General features: G+C 39.6%; 2 protein-coding genes across 7 annotated transcripts in view; both read left to right on the top strand.

Moving 5' to 3' along the window:
• LOC132265810 (hemicentin-2-like) overlaps positions 1 to 10,465 on the top strand; it is a 42,275-nt gene extending 31,810 nt beyond the window's left edge. Inside the window, exons 15-17 of one of the 6 annotated variants that reach the window (XM_059766591.1) lie at positions 1,737 to 1,770; positions 3,716 to 3,816; positions 9,083 to 9,600. In XM_059766591.1, coding sequence (XP_059622574.1) covers positions 1,737 to 1,770; positions 3,716 to 3,776 — 95 coding nt within the window. In that variant the 3' untranslated portion in view covers positions 3,777 to 3,816; positions 9,083 to 9,600. Of the gene's footprint in view, positions 1 to 344; positions 559 to 1,736; positions 1,771 to 3,715; positions 3,817 to 9,082 lie in introns of those variants that run through there. The other 5 variants (XM_059766592.1, XM_059766589.1, XM_059766587.1 and 2 more) reach the window with 5 other exon arrangements.
• Positions 4,985 to 9,083, top strand: LOC132265812 (uncharacterized). Its single transcript, XM_059766594.1, has 2 exons — positions 4,985 to 5,808; positions 7,602 to 9,083. Exons 1-2 carry the CDS (start codon positions 5,041 to 5,043, stop codon positions 8,160 to 8,162), a joined length of 1,329 nt encoding a protein of 442 aa, XP_059622577.1. The 5' UTR covers positions 4,985 to 5,040; the 3' UTR covers positions 8,163 to 9,083.
• Positions 10,466 to 13,757: the final 3,292 nt, after the last annotated feature.

Here is a 13,757-nt window from a genome sequence, read left to right as displayed (position 1 = left end):
CTATATCCACTCTTTTTGTGTCCATGGAAATGTTGAATAACTTCTTTTTCTCTATGTTTCGCTCTTCTAAATTACTGCCATTCACCTTTTCCCCGTATTTTGCTACATATATTGGATTTCGATGTCCCCACAATTTGTTGAATTGTTGCACAATTGGTGCAAAAATGAATGGTTTTGAGACGTGATAGACGGATTTTTTTTGTCATATTCTGTCGTTAATTCTATACTTTTGTGTATACCTATATTTGTCCCCAAAATCCCTGATAGAATTTTTCTTTGTGATACATTGAAAGTATTAGCATACAATATTTTCTCTCTTTCTCCTCCTGTCTTTTTTTTTAAAGCATGCACAATAAACAGAGGAAAAGCCAATGTAATGCAATAACCGAAATCCAAATATACCACAGCGGAAATAATTGGACGAAGAGATCCGCCCTTAAGCACTGGGTTGGATGTAAATTTTGTGATTTTTCTGCGTTGAAATGTTGAATTTGTATTTGTCTATTTGCACTAATAGATTGATTTAATAATGATGTGAGGCATGATTGCAATCATTTCCTTTGTCCGTATGTTCTCACATATGTACCCCAATCGATAGTTCAATTCCACCCCCAAAGTCCATTAAATCAATATATTGTGCTGAAAATTGATAATGAATGGCATTCATTGCTGAATTACTGCTAATTAATTTGAGTATAAAATCCTCAATACATTATCATTTTAATTCAAATTGATTTTCCAAAAGTGAATCTTTTGCTACATTTATTATTAATTTTTCATACTCCACATTTCCCAAACCGTATGTATAAATGTTATACTATGGCGAATTACAATTTGGAACGCATAAAATAATTAATTTTCATAAAAGTGTGACATTCAGCGAAAGAGTTGACAATTGTTATTTATATTTATTTTAACCCCATCCAATTTGTGTATTGTGTATTTTCACAGTTTTATTGCAATAATTGGGCAAGAAAAGAATATTTGCAAAATTATTAAATTAATTGTTAGCAAAATTAATACGCAAATGGAGATGAAAGGTCAATTGATGGAACGCGTAAATTAATCAGAGGAAATTTAATTTAAATTTTTTTCTTCAAATTTGACAGAATCAATATTAACTATTAATGTTGTTACTTTTCCTGTTACATTTATTATAATTAAAAAGTTAAATACAGCTACTAATTTAAAATGTGAAATTGAGATGAAAATCGTGTGCTTGATTTTGTTTAATTTGGCATTACAATAGAAAAAGCGCTTTTGAAGTGTGGCAAATGCCATTAATAACATTTTCTCATACGTTGATGAAAAGTAATTATACAAATCTCATTGGAGCATAAATGATGGCAACGTATGAAAATTTATGGAAATTTTAATGGAATTTCAGAGACGTTTAACACAAACAGCAACATGTTTTCTTGATAAATGGGCAAATAATATAGTAAAATGTTCTAATGGAGCACTATCTAGATCATGAAACAGTGAAAGAAACACACTTTCATCTCCGTTTTGTGCTAATTTATATCCATTGCTATGTGGTGAAGCACTTCGTGCAGAGAAAGCTCGAAAACTAACCATCAGGTGAGAAGCTTTCCCGCAAAGAGTGCACACCGACAGAGTTTTGTTTGAACTTCACCATCATCTAACAATTTTTTCTCTCAAACATCTTGTTTTTGTTGATACTAACGCATATTTTCTGTTTGTCTCGCTTTTTTTATCTCCAATCAAATCATCAGATAACAGGAATTTGTCGAATAATGCAGCACACAGGTAAATCCATTATCCTCATTTTACATTTCATCATCTTCATTTTTATTCATCATCTTTTAATACTGCTCTATGCGTTTTTTTTTTTATTTCATCTTTGCTGTTGCATGATGTCGTTTTGTGTGTGTGTGTTTGCTACTCAAAATGCCAACAGCGTACTCACGGCTCCTTCGTCGCCCGTGAGTGAGGCGCGGGAGAGTGGACAGGACGAGGAGACTGCTCAAAGTGTTCCTGAGGTGCCCAGAAGTCCGCCAAAGTGGCCTCTCAGGCCGGGTGTGATGGTGCACGTGAAGGGCGACACGAAGCAGAGTCTCGCGGCGTCGCGCTCGCAAACGCCGTCAACAGGACGTCCGGAAGTGTCTCCAGGCACTCCGTCGAAGACTCCCGAACTGCCTCTGAAGAGTTCGACGCCCAGAGCCAAGGAGGACGACGCCAAGGCGGATGATGAGGCGCAAGAAGAGGGCAACGATGAGTTGATCAATTTCACGAACTCAGGACTGATTGAGCGTCTGCTGAGGCGATTGCGCTGGCGCAGAGAGCGTCGAGGCGCTCGACGGAGTCCTCCCATCCTGTCCCAGAGCTGCCAAGGTCAGGGTGGGGTGCAGAAGAAGGCGGCCAACCTCTTGAGAGCCACCGGGTGGTTCGGCAGCGGCAAATCCACAGCCTCTAGCTTGGGCCTGTTCGACTCTCGCCATCGACCGAGCGGAATCAAATACACAGATGGTGGTATGAAAGCCCGCAATGATCGCGGAAGACATAAAACACAGTTGTAGGTCTTCACGGGTTGCTCTAGCTTAGAAAGGTTAAAACCTGAAAACTGCAGAAACATTCTCAGTCTGCAATCTTTTAATTAAATTTCTTAAATTTGCCAGAGAAATGTCTTCTTATAAATTCTTTACGAAAAATTTACTGAAATCAAAACATTCAATTTCTAAATTATACAGTTATTTTCTACACAAGAAATCAATGAAATGAAAGGAAGACATTCTTCGGTCGGAAAAGAACACAATTTTTTCCTAATAAATGGAATACATTGGAATAAATAAATTGAATTTATTTCAAGATGTTCGACAATGTTTCAAAATATCTTTCCCCAAAATTCAATCTTTGTCTTTGAAGCGATATCAATGGCACTTCTTTCGAGAAAATATTCCAGTTCTTCTACAGTAAATTTCTGGTAAAAAAAACCTCTTTTCAATGGTTAAATATTAAGTAGAGAGAAATGTGTTATTTTCTCGACATTCTCATTCCTGGCAAAGTACATATATAATAATGAGAAGCTCTTGGGCGCATCTGATTGTGTTCCTATGTCTTCCGGAGGTCACGGCATTCTTTTCTCTTATGTAGCACTGAAGCAAAGTGGATGTGAAAGCTCTCACATACATGCCACCGCAAATCTAACCGCGGGAGAGCTTTTGACATGCGGAATGCGCTGCACTGTGACTCACAATCATTATTTCATATGCACTTTTTCCCTCATTTGCTCATGTTGATGTTTTTCCCCGTATTTCTGTGCTAAAGAGCGTCTCTTTTTGTTCTTCCCCACCAACACCCCACCGTTGAATGCTTGTTTAGTTGTAACGTACAGAAAAGCTCCGCAGGGTGTGAACCAGACGGAAAGGCGAGAAGCCACAGAAGGCGGCGACTCACCCACAGACTCCAGGAAGGGGATGAAAGGTAGTGTTTCCGGTATGTATTTTTTCTGCCACACAACATCTCAGCACAGATTTTTTCTGCTTGGCCATTAGCATACTTTTTACCAATTGATTTTTCTTTTGTATGTGCTTTCTTTGCTCGAAAGTGTGTGTTTTTTCCTTTTTTTCCTTTTTTTGCGTCCTCGTTTGCGCTCGCCTGTCTGGAGGGGATTTTCAAGAGTCACTGAATACAAATTGCGAACCACTCAGCATTGGACATTCTCCCTATATTCTCCACTCTTCTTATCTTGCAGATCAAGACAAGTCTTCGGCCGCAGGAGATCCGCTAACCGCCACCGAACCAGGCGAGTATGAGAACCTTCCCTTCCACGGTTTGCAGAGTGCTCCGAATAAGGTGAGTTGACGCGAGATGAAACAGAGATTTCTTCCGTCTTTTCTGTGGGTTTTAATTTATCCCACTTTGTTTGTCCACAAAATGCTTTTTAAGTGTTTCACTTGTCCGACGAGACAAATCCTTTATCTGTTTTGATTGTGGAAAAGCAAAATATGCGAATGTTTTTATGTTTAATTACTGGGGTATTTTGTGGAAAATCAAAGTGTTTAATTTTGAGAGTTTAATTCTCTTTTATCATTTACCACACATATATTATTCTCATTTTCCATCCAATTTACACACCTTTGTCATATTGTTTATTGTAAAGAGAATGAGCAATCAATACGTTCACTGTCACTCACACAAGCAAATGTGAATTTAAGAGATGTTGACGGAAGCACTGAAAATTCAACAGCTGAATAATGAAATGAGAAATGAAAGTTGCTAATGATTCATTGGATAATTTGGTATCGCTGTGAATTACTGGACTTGTGGCGCTGATGGAACTCAAACAGACATTCAACCCACTGTAAATCCTGTGAATTATTCACGCCCACGCGCGTAGAATATCTGCATTCCCAGACCTGCAGAATGCATCATCACTCCTGAATCTTTCATGCCGCCACTCGCTTTAATGGCATCTAATTGGGAACAGAAAGTCTCGGCAGTGTAATGAGTCCTCGCCTTTTTTAAAGCCCTCCCTGCATGTCGGCCAAATTGCAACTAATTTCAATGCAGAACATTTCGAAAAAGTGTCGGCAAAAAAACCACTTGCATGCCTGAAATTTTAATTGGGAATTTTTCACCACCATTCTAATAACATATATAGCTAAAAGATACGAAAAATACTGGAAATTGTAAAGCGAAATTTGCCAAAAAAAAAAAAAATATATATATATATATTGAAGTATATTGAGAGTTTGGAAGATTAGGCAATTTAAGACCTATGGAGAATTTGCTTAAAACCATTGATCCGGAAATATTCTGCTAGATTTTCTTGCTATTTCAATGGCAATTCACTAACGAAATAACATACAAAGCTATTCATTTCATTAATATTCTTCTATTCTGCTATGTTTCAAATACATTTTTGGAATATGTTTCTATTTCAATTTACTTTTTCCAATTAAATTCTCTCCAGATATTTATTTATCATAACGACAGAAGAGCGATAATGTGTATAATTGCCTAACATTTGCCAATAACCATACATGAATATGTTTGTGTTTTTCTTTTCTCTGTGTGATGTTGCAGTCCACCCACCATAACGCTAACAGTACTACCACCCACTTGACTAGTAATGTTGTTCGCGTGGCGCCACGGCCAAAAAACCCCTCCGCCCTCAATAGCTGCTTACACTCGACGACTTATCCCACATTCACCAGCAACATGTACCCCGGAAATTCCGGCTATCCCCACAATTTCACCGTCAACACCCTCAATTATCCCACGTATCCCACAATGGCGCCCTCGGCGTCGCTCAATCCCTTCCTGGTGAAGCGGGACGATTGCCAGGGACACGTGGAACAGCAGCGGCGCGCCGAGAAGAAGTTCGGCTCCCTCAAGTCCCTCGGCATTCGCAAGTCACCGCAGTTCTACTCGATGCGCGTAAACAAGGCCTGCAAGAGGCACAACTCCTTCGGCGGCGACACGTCCAAGATCCCACCGGCGTACAACAACGTCCACCGCGAGAAGTACGAGCAGCAGCCGTTGTACGAGAACCTCACGGACTCCATCCAGATTCACGAGTCGCCGCTGCAGAACGAGAGCTCCTTCGCCTCCGTCCTCATGAACGACGATTACGTGGTGAAGTGCGAGGGCGAGCGCAACAGCATCTATCGCAGCGACTCGGGCATCTCCAACAGTTCGTACGAGTGCATCACGCCCGTGCCGGCGCCCAGGACTGGCCAGAGAACCTGCCAGAGTGCACCCATCTACATGAATCTACCGTCAATGAGCAGTCAGCACGCGTCGAGGAACATTCATCCGGCCACTGCATTCGCCAACTACGAGGTGGGTACAATGCACGATCTCTGAGTTTTCCTGGATGTTCTCCAATCATCATTTCAGTTGGCATTTGAACATGTGCACAAAATATTGGGGAAAAATGACAATCTAGAGCGGTAATTTAACTCCACTTAAAAAGGTGTTTTGTACGGTTCAAATGAGGGCTATATTTTTTCAACTTAATTATTGACTATTTCTCAATGCTTCTATGCCAATTTCAGCTTGTCAAATACAATAGGAACAATCGTTTCTGTCAATGATCAACTGAACTGTGGGAAGACTCACTGGAATTCACATGTCATTTCGTTATTAATACGTTTGTTTATGACATGGAAGCCTATTTGAACCCCCAATTGTCTATAATACCTGTATGTTTTGATATCTTATTCAGTCGTACTCACTCCCTCGTCAATATTGTACTTGAGGATTCCATCAATTATCCTGCAATTTGAATATGCTCCACTGAGACAATTCCACAATTCATCTTGCCCTTCACAAGCACATGTCTTTCTCCACATCTCTCTCAATGTTTTCCCTGATGTGCGCTCTATCTTCGTCATGCATGTGAGTCATTGTCTCACAATGTGAATTTAGAAGTGTGCATAGCGCCATAAAAGCGCATTAAGAGATGATCCTTGACGTTTTCAGTGAAGAGGGAATTTTTTGGTCTCTAAATTCCTCTTTATCTTTCAGTACTCTCAAATGCATCACACACACACATAGTTAATCATTTTAGCGAAAGTCCTCCCAGTTTTCTAAACGGGTCCCAGTTAAGTTGCACTCTAGCGTGGCTAAGTGTTATGTGTGGGGAAATCGTAGCCCTTTCATTTTGCTCTCTGTGAGCTTTGAGCTTTCACGGATGCATGATATTTCAATTACACCTTTCACATGGTGTACTCAATGGTGAGCAGCGGACGATGATTTTCTTTTGGGGTGGAGGAGCACTTTTGCGTCACTCGAAAGCTTATTTGTGAGATTTCCCCATTGATAGGGACACTTGTTGCGCCAAATTATGCCAGTCCCCTCACTTGTGAGGGATTAATCTTTAATTTTGGAGGGCTCTCCATTCCACAAGCGCCCCCAAGCCAAATTGGACCATTTGAGCTTGTGGGGGTGGATTTTTCACAGGAATAAATTAACCATCATTGGGGCTTTTGGGGGGACACTCAGGGTGAGATTCTGCGGGTTGCGACAGAGGGTGGGAAACAGCCGGAGAACAAAGGTGAGGGTTTCGCCTCAAGAGGCATTCTAGTGACCATAAATTCTGTGCGGTAAAAAGGGATAAGAGAGGACATAGTTCAGGAGGTAAGTTTCGTGCGGAATTATGAGGACTTCCTGATCCTCTTTGGCGCCCTTTAAAACCGTTTAAGTGGCAACGGGGCGCGTTAATATGATTAATTACTCACAAATTCGATTGTTGTTGCCGCCATTCGTGGCGTGAGAATGACGAAGCTCGTTAGAGGACGATGCCATTAATTATCCTGCCCGCACTTTTGTTCCACTCTCGCGTGCTCCTTTTGCTCCTGCCACTCTAATTGTCCGCATTGATAGGAAACGGAATATGAGGAAAAAAATTGTCCGTCTGCACTGAACTTAGTCAACTTTCGTAATATTCCGTATGTGCACATGTTCATTAGTCAAAGAGGTCAGATATCGCAATGTTCGAGAGGGGAATCTAAAAGTGCCTCTAGAACACTTACATTAGGATTGATTTGGAGATTACATTGCTTAATGGGAGGGCTTTGTGTAGTTCGACAGGGATTAGACAGCGGCTTTAGGCGGTGCTTTTCTCCTTACAGCGATCCGCACAGACAAATCCCTTCGTTGTGAACCATCGTCGCCAAATCCTGGCGCCCAAGGAGTTGTTTCCCAGCTCAGGGAGGAAATCATCGAGTCGCCGAATGGTGAAGTTGCCCCTACGAAAGCACCACAGCTTCCACTTTCAGTCCACGGAGCCGCCAAAGAGCCGCGAAGCGTACAAGCAAGGTGGTCCGCTTGTGTTCAAGCCGCTGACAGACAAGAATGCATTCAAGCCCATCACGCCCGTTCCCAAGAGTCCAGGCACGCCGCCGCGAATATGCGGCACGAGCCTGAAGAGGCATGTGTCCAATGTGGAGGTGCACGAGGCGCCGCACTCCATGTGCAATGGGGACGTGAAGAAGAGACTGCACTACGCCGATCTGGCGCCAATGGCCAGCAAGTACGGCAAGAATGGCAGCAGCAGCGCCACGAGCAGCGAAAGTGCCACAAATGGTGACAGTGAGGAGAGCATAAGGCTGAGCAATCTGCCGGAAAAAGGCTCAGTGGGCGTGAAGAGAACTCAATACGCCACGCTCAAGTTCAATGAAGTCAATATTTAGGCTGCCACAGTCCAGTAATTTAAGTGATCACTACTCATGACACATCACGCCATTCCGCCACTGTTCACACGTTTGCCATAGGGAGAGTGTGTGTGTGTCAGGGGTCAAGAGCCCCACCTCCTGGCCAAGGGTGAGTCACGAAAACCGCCCGTGGTATTTAATTACTTGATTTAATTAATAAATTTGCGCGAATATCAATTCGCTTCACTGCAAAATTTCACCTTTACATCATTGTGGATTATTAGGAAGCAGAGTTGTTTAATTTTCAGTCAGCAGATAGAGGCTAAGAAGCCTCACTCTTTAGCGAAATATAGAGCCTTTCCCAGGATCGAACCGGGGCTGAACAGAAATAAGCATAAAATCTAGAAAAGCTTCTCTCAAAGTTGAAATCTTTTCAATGTTTGATAAAAAGTAAAGCATCGGTTTAGAAATTTGAGGGACACAAGTTCTATTCTGGACAGGATGAAAAATGTAAATTTATTTTCTTAACCGTGTCTGACATGAAAATGGTCAAGAGAAATGAAGATAGAGGGTTAAAGATAAGATTTGAAACCCTCTTGACGTTTTTACTTCATTAAACTTTCATCTATTGCAATGTTTATTTTCCAAATCTGTGTTCATTTGACCATTCAGTCAAATTTATTGGATTGATATTTACATATTTTCCCGTAAATCCATCAACAACGTAAAAACAATGGAACGGGTATTTATTGATTTGAATCAATTTATCCACAATTTAATTAAAAATAATAATTTTGACCAATTTGCCGGATGATTTATGGGCAAAGATTGGCCTGATGCACTCACTCTCTCTCTTTCTCTTCCTCGAAAACAACCCTATGTTCTAAATAAAATCTACATTTAATGTACTGTTTCAACCCTCCTTTCTCTCTCTCTTTCTCATCTCTCCCGTGGCACAGATGGAAGAAGACGGTATCAAAGGAAGTGATACGTATATTTATTGATGAGATGAAATGTATAAAAAAAAGTCAAATAATTTTCAATGGAAAGGTAATACAATAACGCAAGATTAATCGTTTAAATGAATGTAGATTTTATTTCTAATCATGAACCTAATGTCATGTCTTTAACTCACGACGAAAGTGTTTTAACACTGCTGATGGACAGTGAAAGGATGAGTGATTTTCTAATTACGGCCTAACTGCATGTTGGAAGCAGCCGTTGAATTTTGAAAGGGAAGAAATGTGGGACATAAATCCGTTTGGTGGGATTATGGTTGGATGATTGATAAAATGGTTCTAATTCTACTTTTCTCCCTTCGATTGTTCCCACCCCTGAATGGAAAATGGCATTCTGTAGCCACTCGGACCGGATGATCTAGCTGGTGATTTAGAATATGCCGATGTCGATTTCCGCTCCTACGGACCGATTAACTACAAGGCAGCCTCAATATATGCGCTAGTCAAGAAGCAGAAAAACGGAGCTTTAAAGGAAGTCTAAGAGTGTAAAGAAGATAATATCCTTTTACTTGGCAGCATTCTTCCTTATCTGTAAGCGTTTCACTAATCATACAAAATGTGTGGACAAAAGGATTGCCATCGCATGTTTCACACCGTGAATATCTAAGAAGGAATTCAATTAGCACGAAAACTGTGGAAGACGTTAATGAAAACAGGATTATTGTGAAGAAAATCTGTCTAGAAAACATTTTAGTGGACTATACACACTATATTTAAGAAGAAATACCGAAGAAATATTTGAAAATTAAGATGAAATATTTGTACATGTTGACCAGATTGTAATGTTTTTATCAGTTTAACCAAAAAATAAATAAAAAATACATGAATGGAAAGAAAGATAAGATAATCTTATGTAGGAAAAATTGTAATGCAACCTTGCCAAATACCACAAACGACTCTTAACAGAGAAATCCTTTAATTGGAATAAAATAGATTAACCAAATAGTAAAATAACCATAATATCAAATCTATGTAATAGAATTTAAAGAAACCAGAAGAAATACCACACTAACAATATTGCTGTATAGATGGAAATAAAATATTAATACATGTCAACAGGGATTATCGTAACATTTAATGGAAATCATGACTTTCTATACACTTTAAGCCAAATTTACTAAAATCAAATTGTATAATTTCTTACAACCAGATGACTTCAGTGGATACACTGCAAATTCTTTTTCTTTCTTAATGATAACTTAAACTTGTATGTGTATATTATGTTATTTATTTTAGAACAAGTAAAAGTAAAAAATCGAGAAAATTGTGAAACAATGTATTGACTAATTGTGAATAAAGTGTCTGATGAGAATGTTGAGAAAACGACAAAGACTTTCGTTTCGCTGCATTTTCACTCATGGTAAATATCTCTACTTCACTTGCAATCGTTCATTTCCAAGCTTTCACGTGCAAGCTTATCACAGGAATCCAGTCTTCGCAGATGCTGCAAGAATGAAAGTTATTCGATTTCACATCATCAGGTAATTGATTTCAAACTGATTGACAGCTACCTTCAGTCCATATTTGCGTGTTGAGAGCGTCTATTTTCTTCTTATATGTTCAGATTGACTGGAAATCTGGATCTGAAGCTTATTTCAGTTGCAATTATTATTGAATACAATATAATGTAATATTACTTCTCTGGCCAACCACACATTAAGCATGGGCTGAAGCGAAAGATTTTGCACGGTGATAAATTATGTAGGAAAGTCGAAAAGTCTAGAAGCGTTCCGGATATAAACGTGGCGAAATGTTTAAATTTACACTCAACCATCAGTGAGTGAAGTTTACAGTTCCGTGGATTGGATTTTCCTGTATAAAGCTTTTTTCCTCCTTCGTGCTCTCTATATAAGATTTACTTCACCACGCGCAAATCCCCCGCATTCCGGTCAAAATTATTGGAAACTTTTGCTGAAAGTTAAAGTAAACTTTTTGCCTCCGCGCGCTCAAGTGCATTTTGCCTGCGAAGTTTTTCGACTTACGCGGGGGCGCACACCCTCAAAAGTAAAATCTTGAGGGCAAAAAGGGCACTCTCACCAGGCCTTTGCCCGCAAATTGTAATGATGATGATGAGGTTGAATTTTTTCCTTTTAATTAAATCCACTCCCACCACGGAAAATGTTGCCCAAAAATTCATGAGAGGTGAAGATATTGAATTTAAATAATTCACTTCGTTATACCTTTTTCGCCAGTGGAAATTGACTCACATCGTGCGCCACATCGCGAGGTGACTCTTCCGCGCCGGCACAGCTATGGTCATTTATTATAGAGGAAAAATCACCCCATAACAGCGCCACCCTCGGCGCCCCAGTGGCACATTAAGGAGGCGGTACGCAATTTCCGGCAGAGGTGGCGCAAAATGCGAGAGGGCTAATTTGCAAAGTGGATGGGAAGAAATATGAATATGTTCTCTGGAGATTTTGGAGATGTGTACACATGCCCTTTTCGCCATGTCTGCCGCTCGAAGCCGAACAAATGGCATTTGCACCTCGAGGGGTTTCCATGCAAATTAAATCTGTGCTCATGACAATCCCCTTTTTTTAATTAATACTCTCCCACCAGTCCGTAAACGTATGAGCACAGATACGCCTTCGCACTTACGAAGGTGCAGAATGGAACACTCTAATTACTGCTTTGGGAAATTAGCTGCAATACACTATGACTAATCTATTGAAATCAGCCAATGTTCAAATTAATTCACCGTGTTTTTTCCCCTCAGCTTTTGACCACAGAAAACTTTCTATCGCTTCGTCTTTATCAAACATTCTGCAAGTCAAGAGAAGTGATTGAAATGACTGGAATTTTCCCAGAAGCTCTTCATGTCAGCATTCACAGTGAAATGAGAATTTATCGGCGACTTAATCAAATTATCTATAAACAGTGCATAAGAGCTGTCCATGGGAAAGTGTGGGGGATTGATTGTGGAAATTCCATGCTTAAAAGTTCACCATTGCCACAGGGGAAGAGTTTCCATGGAAAATTATAAAGTTTCAGAGTCTCTTGGTGTGTTTTAATGGATAAATCGCTGTTCATAAAATTTAATTAAGTCCTCAATGGAATGTATATTTCACCCGGAGAATGAGGGAAATTTGCACTAAGTCGCACAATTGCTTGCAAACTTTGCCTAAAGATGCTGAGAGGGAGACAAATGTATGTCCTTTCTTTTTCTAGTCTATCGTCCTCTTCTTATTATGACTTTCAGACACACACACACACACACAAACTTTTCCCCTCTCGCTCTGCCTTTAATACAAAATTTTCATATTTTCCTCTCCACCTGATGAATCTTCCAAGTTACTTTCTGCCAAAATGGTGTGAGTTCACGGCGGAGCGAAACAGAGATATGAGGAGGGAAAATTCGTTTAAATGATGCACAGCCAGTTTTAGCCATTAAAGAGCTTTTTGTACCTCCATCCCATTCATCCTGTCTGAGAGTTCTTGGCACTGAAATGAGGAAAAGCAACCTCACTGTTCAAATGTACACACATAGAAGAGTGGGTGGATGAAAGTAGGAATAAAAATCTTCTTGTCGTTTTTTATTCAACCCCATAAGAATGATGCATCGTCAAAAATTGCCATGAAGAAGAAGGCAAACCTTGGCTTATGCTAAGGCGAGGAAATGAAAACTGAGATTCATCCATGGCACTTTTGTCTGCAAATGCTCACAATGTATCACAATTAAGCTGGGGTACAATTTCAAGATATTGTACAGCATTTGACTATGTGTGTGTGTGTGTGTGTCTGTATCTTGAAATGCATAGCAATAAAACTTACCTCGCTGTAATTTTCACAAGGATGGTTGGAATGAATAAATTTCCAGTCAGTTCAACTCCAAGAACAAGCGCACATTCTTTCATTCTTCCGCACTCAACAACTCCCAATTCATTCTTTCACGTCACTTCACCCATTCCCAAAAGTATCATGTCTCATCGCTTGTGTTGTGAAGAAAACTCACTTAAATTACAAATTGTTTGCTGGCAACATGGAAACTTCTTTGTATTTCCTTAATCATTTTTCCTTCAATGCTTTTTTCCTGTCAGAAATCTTTGAATTGGAATGAAAATGGCTATTTGTGTTGGAAAAGAGTACTTAAAGGTGGAAATGGAATTTTCTTATTGCTATCGAACGGAGATATTCGATACAACACAATTATGCACCAATTGTTGATATCATGGACATATCTCTGTATAATGTCAGCGTGTTAAGTGTGTGAAAAGACCTTACGTGACAGTAAATGGAGATGTGATAGTTTAATAATTAACAAGGGAGTTTTTGACTTGCTTCTAAAATTTCTTTCGAATTGGATCAAATTTTCAAAGAAAATTACTCTTAATACTGTAGCTAAATATCACCACAAATTTATAATAAAATTTTGATTAGAATTTAGATTAACAAGACAATCAATATTTGATAAAATCAATAATTCGACTAAAGCTTAGTGATAAATTGAGTGAATGCATATCAAAAGCATCATAAAGGAAATTAATGTGGGATTAGAGGAGAACAATTTGATCGATTTGGCACATAAATATGGTTAAACAGTGACTAAGTGAGTATCTGGAAATTTATCTGTACGTTTGCAGTAAAATGTGGAAATGAGATGCATGAAAATATT

The sequence above is a fragment of the Phlebotomus argentipes genome, unplaced genomic scaffold (assembly GCF_947086385.1).
Source record: "Phlebotomus argentipes unplaced genomic scaffold, Phlebotomus argentipes genome assembly contig_5, whole genome shotgun sequence".
NCBI lineage: Eukaryota > Metazoa > Arthropoda > Insecta > Diptera > Psychodidae > Phlebotomus > Phlebotomus argentipes.
The sequence above is the reverse complement of the archived record's forward strand: the minus strand, read 5'-3'. Positions and strand labels throughout refer to the sequence as shown.